Source organism: Camelus ferus, chromosome 17 (assembly GCF_009834535.1).
Source record: "Camelus ferus isolate YT-003-E chromosome 17, BCGSAC_Cfer_1.0, whole genome shotgun sequence".
Lineage (NCBI taxonomy): Eukaryota > Metazoa > Chordata > Mammalia > Artiodactyla > Camelidae > Camelus > Camelus ferus.
In genome coordinates, this window is record NC_045712.1 from 25,508,380 (window position 1) to 25,527,697 (window position 19,318).

The 19,318-nt window shown below is 59.1% G+C and overlaps 2 protein-coding genes across 7 annotated transcripts in view; one reads left to right on the forward strand and one right to left on the reverse strand.

Moving 5' to 3' along the window:
• Positions 1 to 15,718, reverse strand: part of RNF123 (ring finger protein 123) — a 29,901-nt gene extending 14,183 nt beyond the window's left edge. The window contains exons 1-24 of one of the 6 annotated variants that reach the window (XM_014563679.2): positions 15,578 to 15,718; positions 11,845 to 11,962; positions 11,485 to 11,569; positions 8,748 to 8,827; positions 8,508 to 8,602; positions 8,038 to 8,092; positions 7,840 to 7,925; positions 7,452 to 7,538; positions 7,157 to 7,224; positions 6,837 to 6,962; positions 6,384 to 6,498; positions 6,195 to 6,299; positions 5,656 to 5,793; positions 5,414 to 5,506; positions 5,269 to 5,342; positions 4,363 to 4,480; positions 4,068 to 4,167; positions 3,791 to 3,852; positions 3,538 to 3,609; positions 3,193 to 3,313; positions 2,467 to 2,568; positions 1,159 to 1,265; positions 552 to 750; positions 49 to 194 (exon numbers count right to left, since the gene is read on the reverse strand). In XM_014563679.2, coding sequence (XP_014419165.2) covers positions 49 to 194; positions 552 to 750; positions 1,159 to 1,265; positions 2,467 to 2,568; positions 3,193 to 3,313; positions 3,538 to 3,609; positions 3,791 to 3,852; positions 4,068 to 4,167; positions 4,363 to 4,480; positions 5,269 to 5,342; positions 5,414 to 5,506; positions 5,656 to 5,793; positions 6,195 to 6,299; positions 6,384 to 6,498; positions 6,837 to 6,962; positions 7,157 to 7,224; positions 7,452 to 7,538; positions 7,840 to 7,925; positions 8,038 to 8,092; positions 8,508 to 8,602; positions 8,748 to 8,827; positions 11,485 to 11,569; positions 11,845 to 11,926 — 2,316 coding nt within the window. In that variant the 5' untranslated portion in view covers positions 11,927 to 11,962; positions 15,578 to 15,718. Of the gene's footprint in view, positions 1 to 48; positions 195 to 551; positions 751 to 1,150; positions 1,266 to 2,466; positions 2,569 to 3,192; positions 3,314 to 3,537; positions 3,610 to 3,790; positions 3,853 to 4,067; positions 4,168 to 4,362; positions 4,481 to 5,268; positions 5,343 to 5,413; positions 5,507 to 5,655; positions 5,794 to 6,194; positions 6,300 to 6,383; positions 6,499 to 6,836; positions 6,963 to 7,156; positions 7,225 to 7,451; positions 7,539 to 7,839; positions 7,926 to 8,037; positions 8,093 to 8,507; positions 8,603 to 8,747; positions 8,828 to 11,484; positions 11,570 to 11,844; positions 11,963 to 13,240; positions 13,381 to 13,647; positions 14,623 to 15,577 lie in introns of those variants that run through there. The other 5 variants (XM_032458493.1, XM_032458494.1, XM_032458492.1 and 2 more) reach the window with 5 other exon arrangements.
• On the forward strand, positions 14,487 to 19,226 carry MST1 (macrophage stimulating 1). The gene is made up of 18 exons (XM_032458498.1): positions 14,487 to 14,622; positions 15,288 to 15,435; positions 15,516 to 15,628; positions 15,712 to 15,826; positions 15,909 to 16,045; positions 16,123 to 16,243; positions 16,390 to 16,508; positions 16,689 to 16,857; positions 17,035 to 17,165; positions 17,252 to 17,354; positions 17,469 to 17,605; positions 17,698 to 17,733; positions 17,819 to 17,939; positions 18,090 to 18,167; positions 18,318 to 18,464; positions 18,540 to 18,646; positions 18,745 to 18,884; positions 18,992 to 19,226. Exons 1-18 carry the CDS (start codon positions 14,571 to 14,573, stop codon positions 19,151 to 19,153), a joined length of 2,136 nt encoding a protein of 711 aa, XP_032314389.1. The 5' UTR covers positions 14,487 to 14,570; the 3' UTR covers positions 19,154 to 19,226.
• The last annotated feature ends 92 nt before the right edge of the window (positions 19,227 to 19,318 follow it).

The window sequence follows — 19,318 nt, forward strand, 5'->3', positions numbered from 1 at the left end:
CACAAACACGCAGAACCATGACACGCGCAGGGACCAGTGGTGTGAGACCTTGCCCAGCTGCTGGTGAACGCTGAGGTTATACATCATGACAGCACCGTCCAGGACTTCCAGCAGGGAGTTCTCGGTGAGAGGCTGCTCAGGCTCCTCAGGGGGCCGCCCCAGCAGCAGGCCCTCGTTCCAGTGGCTGCCCTCGACTAGGGAGCAGGAGAAGAGCAGGGTCAGAGGCAGGGGCAGGGTCACTCCAGTTCCCTAAGCCTATGGAGCTGGGATGGGCCTCAAAGCAGGAGAAGGAAGCCCTCTCCCCCAGCCTGAGCCCAAGGAGGGACCTGCAGGAAAAATGTGGAGGGAGGGGCAGGGAAGGTGCTGCATGCCAGGACCTATTTCTAGAGCATCGATTTCCTGCCTTCAGAGTACACTTCCCACGACCTTGAGACACTGCCAGGCCACAGGACCAGGAGGGAAGGGGGTGGATTCTGGGTTTGTTCAGGGTGGGGAGCTACACAGGGCAGAAGCATCCTTCAGTGCCATGCCTGGCCCTGCCTGGCACCTACTGTCCTCACGGGTCCTCTGCTCTGCGCTCAGCGTGCGGACCTTCACTTTCTCCGAGGTGCTCAGAGGCCGTCGGGGAGTCATCAGGCTCACAGCTGCTGTGCTGAGGAAGCGGTTGGCTCGGCCCAGGGTTGGAGAACTGAGCCAGCCGGGCCGAGGCAGGGGCAGCGAGCCCCCTATGGCCAGGGCCTGCATGGGGCGCTGTGGTGGAGAGAGGAGGCCAGACGCCACTCAGCTCCCCGGGACCTGGGGCCCCTTAGGGCTCCCTGGATTCATGGAGCTGGGGAACGGGACAGTGAGAGAGCACCGGCTGGCTGGGCAGGAGGCCTCGCAGGGCCCCATTTACCACTGAACCTGCGCCTCACCCTCCACCCACTCCAACCCAGCTTTCACTTAGCATCCCAAGGCCCTGTGTCTCCCAGGGACTCTGTGGCAGGAGGCGTTCCCCACTGCATCCCCAGCAATTCATGCCTCCACCTACAGCAGGGGAACCAGCCTGGTGAGAAGCTCCTAGCCTGCACGGAAGGGGAGATGGCCCCGTGTGACACCCCTGCCCTTGATAGTGGGACAGCCCAACACGAAGCCCCCTGCCCGCCCCTACCGCGGCACCTGGGCCGCAGCCGGGGCTGGCTCCTCATCCTCGTCCAGGTCATCCATGGTGGCTGCCTGGAGCTCCAGTGGGTCGATCAGGATGTTGGCCTTGGTGGCAAGGTCATCTGGGAGGAATGGCAGAAGGGCTCTCAGGCCAGTGGAGGGGTGAGGGGTCACAGGTGGAACTGCTCAGGACAGCGAGAGGGCACTGGCTGGCTGGGTAGGAGGCTCTGCAGGGTCCCATTTATAACTGTGCCTGGGCCTCCACCCCTCTACTCCAACCCATCCTTCATCTTCCATCTCAAGGCCCTGCGTCTTGCAGGGTAAGTCCTGCTGAGTGAGGCAGGAGGCATTCCCCATCACACCCCATCATTCCCTCTGTCTTTATTTCCATATCCTCACACTCTCCAGCGCCCCTCTACTTCTCTGACTGTTCCACTGTTGCCTTCCTTGTCCTGCCCCCAACACAGAAGGAGGTCCAGAGCTGCCCAGGCCTCTCCTTGCCTCACTCCAGGCTTCATCCCACCTTTACGCTGACAGCCAAACCCACCATCTCTGCCTCCAGCCCAGGCTGTGGTCCTGGCTGCGTCACTGGAACCTCAAGCACATCAAACTTGTCATCTCCTGCAGCTCCTCTCCCTGATGGTGCCCCATCCCCACAGCCTCCCTCCCCTTCACCCGTGCCCTCCCCACTTCCTGCTACCTGGACAACCGGCCTGTCCCCGTGCTCGGCCCTTGCACTCCACCCTCCACACCGCAGCAGCCAGAGGGAGCTTCCTCCCACACAGACCCCTGACCTCACTCCTTTACCCTTAAGACCTTCCAAAGCTACCCCTGCCCTGGAAGGAGCCTACACTCTCTTTGCAGCTCCCAAGGCCCTCAGACTCTGCCCTTGAGACCCCTTGCCTCTCACTTCCTCTCCAGCACAGCAGCTGCTTCTGTCTCCAGGCCAGGCTGGGCCATTCCTGGCACTGCTGCCATTGCTCACACCGTGCTCTCAGCCCTCTGCACCGCGGCCACTTGAGCTCAGGCAGCAAATGCACACAACCCCACCGCACCCCTCCCCAAGATCCCATGGTTCCCTCCTCCACCCGCACAGCTGCCCCCTATTTCATTACAGGGCTCCTAGATGTCCTCTGGGGCGGATGCACAAGGGAAGGAATGGATGGACCCAAGACCTGAGGCAGAGTGGCCCATCAGTCTCCTGTGGAGCAGGGTGAGACTCGGGAGCCCTCTGGTGGACACAGCGAAACTCAGCGCTCACAGCGGAGATGGCTCAGGGCCTCCCCACCCTGCCCGGCTCACTGCCCACGGGCCTGCACGTACCTTTGAGGGTCTTCCGAAGATGCGAGAGGAGGCCTCCAAGACGCTGTAGGTCGAAGTAGTCTACCTTGCCATTATAGAAGACTTGGGGAGGGATGTAGGCCTCTGCAATGAGTTGGGAGGCCCAGCCAGCAGTCAGAGCCCAATAGGAAGACCCTCCGAGAGGCCCCCCCTCTACTCTGGCTCAGTACAGAGGGTACCCAGGCCTTGGCCTCCTGCCTGACTAAGCTTCCCCTACCACCCACCCTCTACCATTTCACCTCAGTGCCAGCAACTGTATAGCTTAGGAGGAAGGGGGCATTCTTGGCTGCAGGTCACTCAGGGGAGAGCCAGAGAGGGCCCTGATCCAGCCCCATGGGAGACCCCCCCAACCCAGGCTCCCACTGACCCTTGAGGACTCTCTCCCACACAAACACAGGACCCCCAGCACCTCAGAGCCCACCTAAGGCATCCCTGACAAGGGACTGCTGAGGGCTGGGCAGGCAAGGACTAAGAAAATGGGCCAGTACAGGACAGGAACCTGCAGGGACCATCAGAGCAAACACGGGCTCAGCAGTCGTAGAGTACAGGGTACAGGGCTCCTGCGACCCGGTGGGGAGGACTCAATAAGGCAGGAGGCCAGGGCAGCTTCCGCCAACCCCGCCCTCAGCCAGCACTCCACAGCAACACCAGGGACTGCCCTGTGCCTGCCTCCACTCAGCCTCTGACTGAAGGCCCGGCCGCACTCACCCTCACTGAAGGACGCACGGGGGTTCGAAGCCTTGTATTCATCCCAGTAGTGGCGCAGGGCTGAGATCAAGCGATGCAAAAAGCAGACCATGTACTCGGGTGGGCAGAGCATGGGCATGTTCTGCAGGTATAGGGTGGAAGACACTCATTAGTGCAGCCCAGAGGCCAGCCCACTCCTCGTCCAAGGCCCTGCCCCAGGACCCTGGGCTGAGTGTGGAGGGCAGCGGGACAGGGGAGGAATAGGACTAGGCAGGGATGAAGCAGGCGGAGAGGGGCCAGAAGCCCAGGTGCAAATGCTGTGACACAGCCAGGGGGCCGCGGTGGGCTGGCCTGGTGGATACCTACCCCCCGGCCATTGGCATTCTCTTGCAGAAACTTTCGGAACTTGGTCAGGAAAATGTACCTAGAAGCTTCACCCTTCAGCGGAAGGAAAAAGGAGGCTGGGATGAGCTGAGGATACTGACCCCAGACTGGACTAGCTCAGTGTCCTGCCCTGCCCCAGGCAGCCGAGCTAGCCCGGCCTGCTGGGTCTCCAGGAACAGCCTGGCACTCCTTCCCACCAGGGACCCAGGCAGGGGTCTGGGAGTCAGTCACTCACCCCATTTTCATCTTTATTGTTCAACAGTAGCTTTAGGATCTGGACCTGTAGTTCTTCCACCACTGAGGGTTGAGTAGGGTAGAGAACAGTACAGCCACCTTAGGCAGAGCCTGGCCTTCAGGCTCCCAGGGATGGGAAGGGGTAGCAGGTTTAGACCAGGGCTCTACCACCAGGGTTCCCTGAGCCCAACCTAAGCACAGGGACTACCAGGTGCCCCCAAGTACGTGTGCACACAAATCCTCCACCCCCTACCCAGTGCCCGAGGCAGGCGGCTGACCTTCAATGCGCTTCTTGAGCCTTTGGCAGCCCCGTTCATAAGCGCGCCGCCGGAGCCGCTCCTCCGCTGTCTCATCCTTCATCTCCTTACTCTCTCTGCCCTGGGCAGGGGCAGGGGTAGGGGGATGGAAGCTGGCAAGACTCAGCCAGGGCTTACCCAGGTCTACGTCAGACAAAAGACCCCCACTCCCTCCCCCAGAGCAGGAAGGGGCCTCACGGGCTGAGTGCCAGGCAGCTCAGATACCCTGGGCTGGCCCTCACTGTGACCGCGGCCCACCCCACTCAGGTCTGCCCACCTCCCTGCTGGAGCGGTGGGGCCACCAGGTGGTGGGGATGAGCTCCTGCAGGCCAGCCTCCTCCACACGCAGGGGGCTCTTGATATAAAAGAAGACAACGGACCGGAGCACGTCGAAGCTGGTGGTCGTCAAGGAAGAGCTATGCTCACTACAGATGCCCCACGCCCCCTCGTGAGTCTTCCCTGGGAAGCCCTCCCAAAACCTGCCCACCTCCGGGTGTGCCCACCATGGCTCTCCCACTCCCCGGGGTGCCACTGCTGCTCTGTGCCCGTATCCCTGACGGTGAACCTGGAGAAAGAGCTGTGGCCGTCAAACCCCCAAGCCCAATTCCCAGCAGGGACACAAGAAAAGCTTGTCACAGGAACAGATGACTGTGGTACAGGCTGGAGAGAGGGCCCAGCAGCCTCTCCATTGGTTTCTGCCTTTTGGAGGCTGAGGACCCCAAGAGAAAAGACAGCAGCTAGCACAGGCTTTCCAGCCAGGGGCCTGAAGCTCTGCTCTCCCTCCTACTCCTGCAGTTCTCCACAGTTTTGGGAAACAGGAGCTGACTCCTTAAAGATCTCGTAGGAGCCCTCACCGTGGAATCAGATAAAAATGCAGCGCTTTGGCTGAAGAGGGTAGGTCCTGGCAGCACCCCCATACCTCCGTGCAGCTCAAGAGCCTGCAGCCATCTGGAAATCCCTGCTCAGGCTGGCCAGCCAGCTGGGTCCTTTGCTCTACCCTCCCTGCTCTGGAGAGAAAGTGCTGGGAAGGCTGGGTCTTGGAACAAGGACTCACATCTTGGGTGGCTCTGTCCTCCTGAGCCTCCACAGGGACCCGTGGCCAGAGGCACACCACCCTCCCTGGCCTCTGCTGACCCCAGAGGGCACCACACATTTGGCCTGCCTGGCAGCAAGGGGAGGATACAGGACGTTGTTAAGCAGAAATTTGCGGGACTTCTGATGACTCAGGATGGCGATAGTGAGCCGCAGGTAGCGGATCTGTGGGGAGAGGGTGCTCAGAATGGGCTGGGGAGGCCCAGGGAGCTCAGGGCAGAGGCTGGAGCTCCTACCTGCAGGCCCAGGTCTGGGACGATGGGTGAGAATCGGTACAGCCGCAACAGGGACATCATCAACTGCTTGAGGCAATCCTGTACCTCATAGTCCTAGAAGGGGGAGGCCAGGCTGCACACCTATGCTGAGGGCCGGCTCTGGGAAAGCCATTGGTGGGGCCTTCTCCAGCACCCTCCCTGTACCTCCCCCATCTCAGTGGAGGCTGACATCCCAGCCTGGGGCTTGAGGTCTGACGCCTCACCTCCATGAAGAGCCACAGAAGGTCCAGGACCTGGTGCATCACAGAATGCGCCTGCGCCTGCGCCTGTGCAGGGGTGCCTGCCTCCACGATGCCCAACATGAAGCTCACAAGCACAGCCTCCACCAGGTACACCTGGCGCTGCACCGAGGGTGGGCACTGGTGAGGCGGTGGCCTTCTGCCCCACTCAGCGTCCCCCTGCCCTGGCTGGTGGCCAAAGACTCTTGGGCCCCTTCAAGCAGCCTCAGGACATAGATGAGCCCTTCCAGGGTCTGACTGAGACACAAGAAAGCCCACTGTCCCACAGCCCTCCTGGGGCTTTGCACATGCAGTTCCCATGGCCTGTGATCTCATCACCCCTTGATCTTCTTTCCAGGATGTCCCCTGACACCCTCAGCTGGAAGCGTCTCCTCATTCCCTTGGTGACATCTTTGAGGCCTGAGGCGCCCGACGGGATGGTTCTGTCACACGCCTCAGCATCCCAGCCCCCAGCACAGGCGTTTCTACCGCGGCCTGCCCCCCACCACACCATGGCCCCTCACCAAGAGAGGTGCGAAGTGATGGAAGATGTGGGCCAGTGTGAGGAGGATGGTGGGCTGTCCCTGCAATTGCCACTCAGAGATTTCCTTTTCCACCAGCTGCCCTTCCTGTGTATGAAGGAGGAGGGAGGATTGTGAGGGGCAGAGGGCAGTGGCAAGCCCCCAGCTCAGCTGGCCCAGACTCTGGCTCACCACGGGGTCCAGTTCCACGCTGAGCACTGCCCGGAAGCAGCCCAGCAACTTCTGCGCCCGCATCAGGTCAGTGCACGGTGGGTCCTGCAGGGGCCGGTAGCCCGCCACCGGGTAGGTGCCACAGAGTTAAGCCAGCAATGCCTGATCTGTGGCTCAGAACACCCACCCCTCCCTCCAAGACTCCTGGGGCAGGGCCTGGTTCACACCACAACTCTCCCACTTCTCTGCGGAATGAAACTTCTCCTGCCGCTTCACATTCATCTGTCCAACGGAAACAGTAATGGTACCCACCTAACAAGGTTGCTGCAAGAATCACCCTTGGCACCTGCCTAAGCTGTACCCTACTCACTCCTCATGGCAGCAGGGCCCACCACCTGCTCACAGAGCTCCTGGAGCAGGGAGCCCCCAGTCCCAGCTTCCCAGCAGCCCACAGTCTTTTTCACAAAAGGATATCGCAGGGGACGGCTGCCAAAGTTGAAGGCCACGGACTCTTTGAAGGAGAGGCTGATGGCTGGGAAGTAGGCCATGCCCAGACCCCTGGATAAGTTCTCAAAGGCGGTGCCCAGTGACACACCATTCCTGGAGCAGAAGGGAGGGCCTGTGAGCCATTTCTAAGAAGAATGTGGCCGAAATGGACCTGTGAACCAGCCTGTTGGGGCTGCCCACCCTTAGGTGACCAAAACCAGCCTGGCCCCCTTCCAGGGTCCAGGAAACTGAGGGCAGCTTGGGGAGGCCCCAGAGGCCAGGCCTGTGGATAGAGGCAGGAGACTCACAGGCAAAAGGACAGAGTGCCATCATCCAGGTCGATCAGGCAGCTCACGATGTCCCCCGCTGCCCACGCCTGCCAGGGGAGGAGGCCTTACAGATGTGCAGAAGCCCAGCAGCCTGCCCACTCTGCCCCCAGAGCTGTGTCTCCACTACCACTCAGGGGAGACCGGCCATAAGGGCAGAGGACCTGAGTCCCATCCCCTCCCTGGTGCCCTACACTCCCTCACAGCTGCCCAGGGGTTCCCACCAAGCTGTGGGGATGGACACAGGGCGCGTGGGCTGCAGGGGCTCCGCCCTCACCTTGCCGTAATTCGTCGTGGTCACATTCCACTTGCGCACCCTGTTGCCGTCGTAGGCATAGGAGTTGTGTGTATCTCCAACCCCCTCCTAGGGAGAAGTGTCCATGAGGTCTGAGTGAGGTGGAGGGGGCAGAGCCAGAGCCTGCCAGCCACCAACCTTGAACCCTCATGGCTCTACAGAATGGGGCTGATGCTCTGAGGGGAAAAAATGAGAGCTGTTTTGGGCTGGGTTGCCCTGGGATGGGGTGGGACACATCCCTCCTCCAGAAAGCAGTCCAGGTTAGGGTGCTGAGCAGACCCTATGTGGGCTGGGATTGGGCGGTTGCCTAAGCCCCGAGGAGGCTGGGTGCAGTGGAAGGTCTCCCTAGGGGGGCCCCTCCCACACGCACCTCCTGATTGAAGCGGCAGTTGATTGTGCACCAGCCAATCTGCATGAGCCCCTGGGAGGAGATGAGCACCTCGTAGACCCATTTCCCTGGAAAAAGGTACGTCAGACCCAGCAGGGAAACAAAGACTGCCTCCTGCCTCGGGTCTGGGCCCTCAAACTTCCTTCCAATTCCCCAGGCCACAGCAGGGCATGGTCTCACCTTTGTACACGCACGTGGTGGAGCGGATAGTACCGAAGTTGCTGTGTCCAATGACCTGGGTGAAGAGCAGGGGCAGTGAGCGTCCTCCCAGGCACACAGGGTGACTCCCCAAGGGAGAATAGCCCCATCCCAAGTCAGCTCGCCTTGGTGGTGGTGCCCGTTGTAGCCCACGCTGCACTGTGCCTGAACATGGCAGGAGGGCCTAGGCCTGTGTCAGGAAGGATTCTGGGCCAGGAGCATGAGAGGAGGGGCTCATAGTTGTTTTGGGAAGACCTTGGGGCTGGGGTCACACCAAGAGGGTTTCAGGGCTATGTTAGGAAGGTTTGGGGGCCAGGGATGCAATCGGCCACATCAGGAGGGGTTTGTGGCTACAGCCCCATCAAGAAAGATAGAGAGACCAGGGCCATATTAGGAGGATCTAGGGGCTGTGTCAGGAGGAACTTGGATCCGGACGCTTTGCTCTCGCTCACCCCTAGGAGGTCATCATCCACCAGAAGAAGCCCCTCGAAGCCACCTGTGTGGTCCAGGACCACAGTGGATGGACCAAGCCGCCCTTCAACCTGTCCTGAAAAGGAGAGAGGTGGGTGTGGGTTGCACACGGCCCAGAGTCTGACAGATGCAGAGTGCACTGAGCCCCCCAGGGCGGCAGCCCCAGGTCCCCTAGGGCCCAGCCCTGGCTCCCCAACCACATTCCAGAAGCTATTACATACCCTGGCTCTCTTCATTCTCATTGTCCACATGCAACAGCTGCTCCAGATGCTCTGGCAGGTTCTGGAAGTTCAGGAGTTTCCTGGGGAGAGTAAGAGGCTGCGAGGGGCCCAAAAGTCCTTGAAACCAGCCAGATGACACAAACCCCTCTCCCATTCCCTTTCCCCTGAGCCTCAGAGAATGGCTACCCAGACTCCAGAAAAAGGGTTGTGCCAGTCCCAGATTCTGGCATGCTGGGGGTCAGAAGACTGGAATATCTGCTAAATTAAAAATTATGACCAATCCAATTTGGTGCACTTCAGGACTATTAAAACAAGGGGGGCGGGGTGCCTTTCTAAGGCTTAATCCCTTCATCTATAAAAATGGAAAAACAGCTGTCTGTCAGAGGTGCTATGAAGATTCCAAGGAATAATGCTCCCTGCGTAGCCCATAACCTGCCCACTCTTGAAGGTGGGCGAGGAAGGCTGGGAGAAGTGCTGATGCCCAAGATGGTCAGTACCAAGATCATCCAGTCCAGTCCTTGAACCCTGGTGTGTGGTCCCAGCCAGGGAAGCCTGTGTGTTGACCCAGACACGTCCTGGGAGGATGAAGAGCTCAGCCCTCTTAGCTGCTGGCTGGCTCGGTCCTGTACTCACCTCTATAGGAGAGGAGAGCACACGGCCTGCCACCTGCCCCAGCCAAAGGGGCTGGGAAAATCTGAGTGACTCCCTTATCCTCCCAGCACACATGCCCAGAGGAAAAAAGGCTCTGTCTAATGTCGGCCAGCTCAGTCCTGAGTTCAGCTGCTAAGAATAGCAGGGAATTGGGTGTCAGTAACTAGCGGGGATCAAAGAGCAGAGGCCTGATGTCCATCTGGATCCAGTCCACAGACTGCTGGCACCCATTCTTCCATCTCTAATCCTGGCTCCAACCCCAGTCATCCTCCTACAGAGTAGGCTCTGGAAGGGGGCGTAGGTGGACCAAAGCCCCAACTTTCTAGCAAGCTAGCTTCGACCCGGCACAGGGGCCAAATGTTCCCCTGCCATGAGCTACTAATGACCTGGAGCTGCAAGAAGTGGAGATACATGAAGCCTCCCACCGACTCCTGCTGAGCCCCAGGTCAAGGCCAGGGAGCACTCTTGCAAATGGGTGCCAGGCCAGTAGCATGGAAAGCTGTAGCCAACCTCATCTCTGAATACCCTATTGGGTCCGTAGATAAAGGAGGCTTCCTCAGCAGTATTTCTTACAGGCCCACACTTGGAAGGGCTGCTCTAGTCTTGCGTCTGCTCTCAAGAGCAGTTATGGGTGGCCAGCCTGAGACTCAAGCCTCACTAGGTGCCGGCAGCATTGCCCATTTGGCCAACCCCAGCACTCGCCTGCCCTTTCTGGACTGCCTAGATTCCAGCCCAGGACTCTGCATCCACACAACCCTGACTAATGGCTCTGCCACCTGCTCTCCCTCCTGGCAGCCATGGCCCCAGTGGCAGCAGGATGGCTTCTGGTATCATATGAGGTAGGGATCAGATGGCCCTGGGAACAGGCCAGGACTAGGGTTGGGGTGGAGGTGGGTAGCAGCCCTGAACAAGCAGAAACCCTCGGCCGTCACAGCTGCTTAAATGGAACAGGCAACAATGCTGCCCTTTGTGCCCACCCAGCGGGCAGAGGTTGTGACAGACCAGCCCTGGCTGGCAAGGGGGCTGAACTATAGAGACCCCCATGCCTCACTGCAGGGAGGAAGAATGTACAGGTCCCACTGGAGAAGTAATTCAGCAACAGTCTAAAGAGTGATTGCAGTTCAAATACTCCAGCCACATGATTCCAACCCTGGGCATCCAAACAGCATTGTTCATAAAAACAAAAGCTCCTCCAAACCAGGACAGCGCTCAGGGATACGGCAGACTCCAGGCCCTAAAAGATGCCCACATGCCCCAGCCACTGTAATACAGAAAAATCTGTAATGCAGAAAAACACTCAGAACACCATCTGATAACAAAGATAAGACTTTCCTAAATATTTTTGGAGGGACATGTTCATGGGACACATCTGTGGCAGTGATGATTTCACACGTTATCCATATTAAAACTTACTGGATTATATACTTTAAATACATGTAGTTTACTGTATAAATATTCCTCAATAAAAGTTTGTTTTAAGGAGCTGAAATTGACAAAAAGTTTTAACAAACTTTCCATACAGCACAATCCAAACTACATACATCTTGATATAAAGGAAACAGAAAGGAATCACACTCAAATGGTCATGTTAACATAAGATGACAGATGCTTCTTCTTTGTCTGTTTCTAAGTTTCTGCTAAAGTGCACCTGTAACTTTGACATAAGCTAAACTTAAATATATTACATAAGCAACGAAAAAAGCTGGTAGGGTCTGTGCTTCATAGATCCAAGCAGAGGCTACAGAGGGCCAGGGTGGGGCAGAGGTGAGGGCAGGTGCACACTGGACCAGATGCTGAGTGGGGAGTACTCAGGTGTGAAGTGCTATGATGAGTGCTGAGTGCACACCACTATGCCCCTACCCTCTGCTCCATCCTCAGAAGGAAGGTACTAGCACTGCCAGGGGAAAAGAAGAAGCGGGGTCCAGAAGGCAGACTCTCTGGCCGCAGGTGTCACAGCCAGGAGTAGCAGAGTGAGAATGGAGCTCAAGCCAGCCTCCCCAGAGCCCAGGCCCCCTTCCCTACAATGCCACCCCCAGCCTCTGGTCTGGTCCCTCAGGGAGAGGAGGGGCAATCCCCCGGGCCATACCTGCTGGTGGCTGCTGTGGGTGCCCGATCAGGAGAGGAAAAGATGCGGTGCAGGTAGTCATTCAGTAGCTTCTCATGCACGATGCCTGGGTCACAGATCAGAAGAGAGAGAAGGGACACATGGTCAGTGTGGCTCCCAGCTTCTCGTGGCCCCAGAGGCTCCTGGTCCCAGGTCCAGGGGTCAGAGAAGCAGTCACATTGGGTACCCTGCTCCATGGCTGCTGTCAGGGAAGAGGTGGCTCACAGTACAAGGGGTGCAGCAAAGCCTGAGACTCATTGGACCTGGGACCTTGCCACCTCTGTCTCTTCCTCCTTCTTCCCTCAACACAAGGAGCCTCCTCCCAGCCCTGCAAGCCCTCACCTGCGACCCTGGATTTCTCCGCATCTGAGGTCAGCCTGTAGCTCTTGCGGGAAAAAGACATGCTGGCCCCTTTGGATGCCATCTTTCATCGTTTGTGGGCAGCCAGTGGTCCTGGGGGCTGAAGCAGAGGCAAAGCCTGTCTATTCAAAGCTAGTCAAAGGCCCTCACACTGACCTCAGTCTTGGGGTGTCAGGAGGCTTGGGAGCAGGTGAAGCCAGTGCATGCACGCACGTGCGGGCACACACACACACACACACACTAACCCAGGGCACAAGAAAGCAGTGGCCTCCAGCTTCCTACACAGGGAGGGTGAGTCGGGTTCTGGGCCCATGTTACAGGGCCCCAGCATGTCCCAGGGCTCACACAGGGCCTGACACAGAGCAGGTGATAGATATATGTTTGTTAAACTAAATGAAATGCCTCAACCCAGTGGGAAATCAGATCAAAGTGTCTAAAGTGAGGTGGCCTAGGGGAAGAGCCCATGTATCCTTCTCAGTGGTAAGCCACACTGGGTCCATATCTGGAAGAGAGAACCCAAACCAAGCCAAGTCCACTGTCCAAGGCCTTGTCCATCTCCAGCCACAAGTCCTGCTGACACCCAAGGCCAGGACCCCCTTCCTCAGTTCCAGGATCATCCCTTCTCTATTCCAAAGGCCTGCTAGCTTTCCTTTTCGCACTTACAGACAGTCTCCCACCCCATCACAGCATCACCCTTGCCCATTCAAAGACTCCACTGGTCTTCCCACTGCTGTCCATTCCTCAAATATCATGGTGTTGCTACAGCTGCTTCAGAAGCTGCACTAAATTGCTAGTGCCAGCCTCAAAGATCTAGAGCTGTGCTGTACAACACAGTAGTTACTAGCCACATGTGGCTACTTAAATTTGAATTAAATTTCTAAAAATTTAAAAATCAACTTCTCAGGCACTCTCCCATCTGAGTGAAACAGATCCCACTCTGTCTATGGAGTGTGTAACTACTTTTACTTTAAATTAATCACCTAACCCCCAAACCTCGTGGCTTTTCCCTTCTGAAAGAGCCTGCACTCTATGGAGTATGTATCTCTCTAAATAAGTCTACGTTTACTCAAAAAAAAAAAATCAATTTCTCAATTATATTAACCACATTTCACGGATTTTGTGGCCAGTGATTATGAGACAAGACACCGAACAAAAAGAATATTTCCATCATCACAGAAAGTTCTATCAGCTGGTTTAGAGCCTAGCCCTCGAGCAATACCTTAGACAGCACTCTTTTCTCTTATCTCACCCCAAACAGGTCCAGTGCTCCCGCCACACACCCTTGCTCACTCACGGTCCGCACCACGCCTGCCCCTCGGGAAAGTGACTTCCCACCCTACCGCCCACCGCAGGCAACCATGACCGCTGTCCCTCTCACTCCAGAACAGGTCCAGGACAGGTTAGACGTGGTCGCTCATCTGAGGAGCAAACCTTCCATCCACCCCGGGTGTCAGGTGCTGAAGACCCAGATGAGAAGTAGATTTTGACTTTGCTCGGGGGCTCCCTGCCACGTCGATCCTGTTCAGCCGCGCAGAGGAATCAGGGCTCAGAACAGAACCGACCCCATCTCGGAACCCAAGGACGTGAGGGTAGCGCTGGTCTCTGCCAAGTCGCCCCCGCCCGGCCCCAAGCTCCGGAGGCTCCTCCAGGACAACTCCAGCCCGGAGTCTCGCACTTTAGACTGCGACTCCCTGAGCGACGAGCACCCTCGCACTAGACAGGCCGAGGCCGCAAGGCGAGCCGCGGGGACCCACCCCACCCGGAGTTCAGCCGCCCCTCACTCACCCCTAGTGTCGGCCGCGGCGTCCCGGCTCACAACATCCGCCCAGCCTCTCGGCTACGGTGTCCGTCCAGGGCCAAACCGCGCGCCCGCCGCGCAAGCGCATTAGCCTGCGCAGGGCCTGCGCCGGGTGGGTGGGTGGGGGGCCTCCACGGCCTCCGGGATGTTCCCGGTGCCGCCTCGCTCCAGTGCCCAACCATCTCTGACCCCCGCCTGCGCCGGAGGAGCTCCTAGCACAGCCGTGTCGCAACTGTGTCCTGACTGGGAGACTTTGCTGCCTATTTCAACTCCTACCAGCTACTTGCAGACCCCACCCAGAGGTCCCCTAGGATGCCGGAAAGGCGGCTCCTCGCAGGGTCCCTGCTCCCTGTCACCCTCACCTCCATTCAGGCCTGACGGGTGGCCTCGCTCACCTTCCCTGGGATGGCACCTCCGGCGGGGCTAGGGGGGCCCTCTATCTGGGGCGTGGACAGACCCGCCTCCAGCAAAAGAGGCAGGCTGTTTTGGGGCTGGAGCAGGGAACGTTATCCACTTTACAGGGGAAGGCTGAGGCTCAGGCAACTTTAATATCACTGCCTCTGGCAGCAACCATGTCCACGCTGTCCTTCCCTTCAGAGAAGCCTAGGCTGCAGGGGGGCTCCACTCCCACTCCAGGGCACCTCAAGTGCCCCAATTAACCTTTCCAACACTGTCCACTACACAGAGAGGCCTCACAGGGGCTAGCTGTGCCGAAGTGAAGACCCTTGCCACCTCACCTAGGGGCTCTGACGTTGGCCCCACCCCCATTCCTGCCACTGGGTCTCAGGTCAGGCCCCATCAGGCCTAGAGTAGAGGTGTGGAGCCAGAGCCACCCAATCCCCTAGGGACAGGTTTCACAACTTCCCGGATGGGGCTGTAGTGGGTCACAGTGCAGCCTCCAGCCAGGAGGATGGAGCGGCTCCCACTCCTGCTGCTTCTGACGCAGTGCTCAGGGGCCCCTGGTGAGTGCCTTTACTGCCCCCTACCCTGCCCTAATCCCCCAGCTGCCTTCAGGAAGAGGTTGGCCCCAGGCCCATCCTGCTGTTTGAGCCAGGAGCTTACCTTCCTACTAGGCACAGAGCAGTGAGTGACCTTGGCTTCTTGCGTAGAGCTGGGCAGCCTGAGGAATAAACACACAGCCTATACAGGCTTGCGTTAGAACACCTGCTACAAGCCTACCGTAGCACTGAGGCAGTGATTTGGACCTCACGGATGCATGCACACATGCGGGCAGTTATCCTTCATGAGCCTGATTTAACTCTCTAACTTAGCAAACATCCTCACGCTAGTGAGAGTCCGGACTTGGAGTCAGAATACCTGGGTTGGGCCTCTGCCTAGTTAATATCATAGCTCTGAGCCTTCACATTCTCATCTGAGAAATGAGATGAGAAAAGCTCCACAGGTAAAGCACCATCACCCACTGCTCTCACAGAGTCAATGTATTACACCTGAGCCTAGTGCCTTGCCCACTAAACAAATGCACTAGTGATAACTACCACCTGTCCGGGCCTGCTTCTCCCACCCAAATACAGGGGTCTGACCCTTGAGGTCTATTCCAGAAGCCTTGTAGTTTGATCCCCTGAATTAGTAAAGTGTGGAGGTACTGATATGCATGCCCACCCTGCAGGGCAGCGCTCGCCCTTGAATGACTTCCAGGTGCTGCGAGGTACAGAGCTGCAACACCTGCTACATGCAGTGGGGTCCAGGCCTTGGCAAGAGGATGTAGCAGACGCTGAGGAGTGTGCAGGGCGTTGTGGGCCCCTACTCGACTGCAGGTGAGTGGCCACAGGAACCTAGGTAAGACTGTACTTAGGGAAATCTGGACACCGGGTGACCCTGTGCCTCCTTCTCCCAGGGCTTTCCACTACAACGTAAGCAGCCACGGTTGTCAACTGCTGCCATGGACCCAGCACTCACCTCATACACGGCTGCAGCGCTCCAGGCGCTGCGATCTCTTCCAAAAGAAAAGTGAGTGGCTGCGGAGAAGGGCAGGCTGAAGAGAGAGGTGCTGGGGCCCCAGGCCTTGTTGATCCTGGGTCTTGTGCTCCTAGGCTATGTTCGGACCTGCATCATGGACAATGGGGTCGAGTACCGCGGCACCGTGGCCATCACCGTGGGTGGCCTACCCTGCCAGCGCTGGAGCCTCAGGTTCCCCAATGACCACAAGTGAGACAGACAGCTCCCCTCTGTCCCTGCCGGCCTGGCGCTTGCTCCCGGCACGCACTGTATTGCTGCTCTCTAAACCCAGGTACACGCCCACGCTCCGGAATGGCTTGGAGGAGAACTTCTGCCGCAACCCGGACAGGGACCCCGGAGGTCCCTGGTGCTATACAACAGACCCTGCCGTGCGCTTCCAGAGTTGCGGCATCAAGTCCTGTCGGGAGGGTAAGTGGTTCCGGGTCAAGCCAGGGGCGGGAGTATGCCCACGCCGGTCCACGAACCCACCCGCCCCGTGTCTCCAGCCGCTTGCCTTCTGTGCAATGGCGAAGATTACCGTGGCTCGGTGGACCGCACCGAGTCAGGGCGCGAGTGTCAGCGCTGGGACCTGCAGCACCCGCACCCGCACCCTTTTGAGCCGAGCAAGTACGCGTGGGCGGGCTCCGCACGCGGGGGGCCGGACAAGGGGAGGGCCCAGGACTGCAGGGGCGGGGCGATGTGAGGCAGCGGTTGGGGCCAGATAGGGCCTGAGTCTCAGGAGAGTCTTGTTCATGCCCCGCTGCCGCCCCCAGGTTCCTTGAAAAAAATCTGGACGACAACTATTGCCGGAATCCGGACGGCTCGGAGCGGCCCTGGTGCTATACCACCGACCCACAGATGGAGCGGGAGTTCTGCGATCTCCCCCACTGCGGTAGAGCGCGAGGGCGGGGCCTGGGAGGGCACCTGGGACGCGTGGGGGCGTGGCCTTGCTGGGAAGAGAGGAGGGGCTGGGCGTGGCCCTGTGGTGGCCCAAAGAGCCTGCGGCTTCGCCTCAGCCCCACGCCGGGTCTAAGCTCCCTCTTGGGCTCCGACCGGTATCGGTCCATCCAAGGGTCCGAGGCACAGCCGCGCCACGAGGCCACGACACTCAACTGCTTCCGCGGGAAAGGCGAGGGCTACCGGGGCACGGTGAACACCACCGCCGCGGGCGTGCCTTGCCAGCGTTGGGACGCGCAGCACCCGCATCAGCATCGCTTTGCGCCGGAGAAATACGCGTGCAAGTGAGGTGGTGGGCCGCCGCTGGGGGCGTACTCCTGCTGGTGGGACCTGAGGGGGTCCCGGGCGGAGCTTGAAGGAAGGCGGGGTCTGGGGCGGGGCTGGAGGCTGGGCTCCCGGCCGAGGCTGGCTGACCGGTCCCTGGGCTGGGACCCACCGGGCTGAGCCGAGCACCTGCTCAGGGACCTTCGGGAGAACTTCTGCCGGAACCCCGACGGATCGGAGGCGCCCTGGTGCTTCACATCGCGGCCTGGCATGCGCGTGGCCTTCTGCTACCAGATAAGGCGGTGCGCGGACGACGTGCGGCCCGAGGGTAAGACCAGAGCTGGGGCTGGAGGCACGGAGCCGGAGGGCTAGGGAGAGAACCAGCTGACGGCCGCCTCCCTCTGCTTCCTGCAGACTGCTATCACGGCGCGGGGGAACTATACCGGGGTTCGGTCAGCAAGACCCGCAAGGGCGTCCGGTGCCAGCGCTGGTCTGCCGAGATGCCGCACAAACCTCAGTGAGTAGGTCCGCGCGCCCCGCCCCTCTTAGACTAACCCGCGGCGTTCTCAAACTGGAGCCCTGCGTTGGTTTGGCATTACCCTGCTATGATTTTGTCCCCTCTCCCACCTAGGTTCACACCCACCTCCGCCCCACAAGCGCAACTGGAGGAGAACTTCTGCCGGAACCCGGACCGGGATAGTCACGGGCCCTGGTGCTACACCACGGACCCGGGGACCCCGTTTGACTACTGTGCACTGCGGCGCTGCGGTAAGCACCCGCGACACTCCCCCGGGGCCCCGCCCCCAGCCTCCACCGCCAAAGGCTGGCTCCCTTAACGCGGCTGAACTTGGGTGTTTCAGATAATGACCAACCGCCGTCCATCCTGGAGCCCCCAGGTACGGGGCCAGGCGTGGGTTGCTGCCCCTTTAACCCCCATCTCCATCCAGTCGAGGGTTTCAATGAGCCCGTTCTATCCCCCAGACCAAGTGCTGTTTGCAGAGTGTGGCAAGAGGGTGACTCACCTGGACCCACGGCGCTCCAGGCTGCGTGTGGTGGGGGGTCAGCCTGGGAACTCACCCTGGACAGTCAGCTTGCGCAACCGGTGAGACACAACTGCCTGATCCCCCAGGAGGGGCTGAAGCTGTATCTTCTGTGCTATGTCAGTGGAGGGTGGGAAACTGTCCCTGGCCTCAGAGGCCTTAGCCAAGAGATGGCAGGCTGCAGGACTGTTTCCTAACCTGCACTCCTCCAGGCAGGGCCAGCACTTCTGCGGAGGCTCCCTAGTGAAGGAGCAGTGGGTACTGACTGCCCAGCAGTGCTTCTCCTCCTGGTGAGCCTCCCTTGGGTTTGGGGACCCAAGGGATCCAGTCCCAACCCCTTGCCTTCATCTCCCCCTTAGCCACCTTCCCTAGACAAGCCAACAGGGGAGTGTTGGGCAGCAGACTGAATCACGAATGATCTAGCAGAGCTTCTCTCCCAGCAACATGCCTCTCATGGGCTATGAGGTGTGGTTGGGCACCCTGTTCCAGAACCCGCAGCCTGGGGAGCCAGGCCTGCAGCGCGTCCCAGTGGCCAAGATGGTCTGCGGGCCCTCAGGCTCCCAGCTTGTTCTGCTCAAGCTGGAGAGGTATGTGACAAAGGGGTATGAGGTGGGACAGGGCCTTGTGGCCTCAGACCCTGAATGCCCTCATTCCTGCTGAAGACCTGTGACCCTGAACCAGCGTGTGGCCCTCATCTGCCTGCCCCCTGAGCGGTATGTGGTGCCTCCAGGCACCAACTGTGAGATCGCAGGCTGGGGCGAGACCAAAGGTAAGAGCACAGGGTAGGGGCAGGGACTGCTTTGGGCCAAGAGGCCCAGCTTTGGATCCCACCCACAGATCCTCTTCTTCCCATTCCCTTCACTGTAGGTACAGGGGACAACACGGTCCTGAACATGGCCCTTCTGAACGTCATCTCCAACCAGGAATGTAATGGCAAGCACCGAGGCCGCGTACGTGAAAGTGAAATGTGCACTGAGGGACTGTTGGCCCCTGTGGGTGCCTGTGAGGTCAGTGGCAGGGCCATTTGGCAAGCTGAAAATGTACTACTTTGCCCCCATGGGGGCTGGTCTCTGCCATGGCCCCAGCCCCCCTCACCAGTTCTTATACCTATCAGGGTGACTACGGGGGCCCACTTGCCTGCTTTACCCATGACTGCTGGGTCCTACAGGGAATTATAATCCCCAACCGAGTGTGCGCACGGCCCCGCTGGCCAGCCATCTTCACACGTGTCTCTGTGTTTGTGGACTGGATTCACAAGGTCATGCGGCTGGGCTAGGCCCAGCCTCAATCCTGTGTGCCTTGGGGAGGATGAAGCTATCTGTCAGACATAAAGCCACCTTTCTTCTTTATGCCTCTGAAGGGTGCTTCTTAGCCTCTGCTTCTAGGGCATGAACTGGCAACACCTCCTTAGGGCCTGGGTGGCTCGAGTCCAGCACACCCT

Coding starts and splice junctions, on each gene's coding strand:
- MST1 (XM_032458498.1), top strand. CDS start 14,571: ATGGAGCGGCTCCCACTCCTGCTGCTTCTGACGCAGTGCTCAGGGGCC. Junction 14,623..15,287: donor GCAGTGCTCAGGGGCCCCTG/GTGAGTGCCTTT, acceptor CCCACCCTGCAG/GGCAGCGCTCGCCCTTGAAT. Junction 15,436..15,515: donor GGGCCCCTACTCGACTGCAG/GTGAGTGGCCAC, acceptor TCCTTCTCCCAG/GGCTTTCCACTACAACGTAA.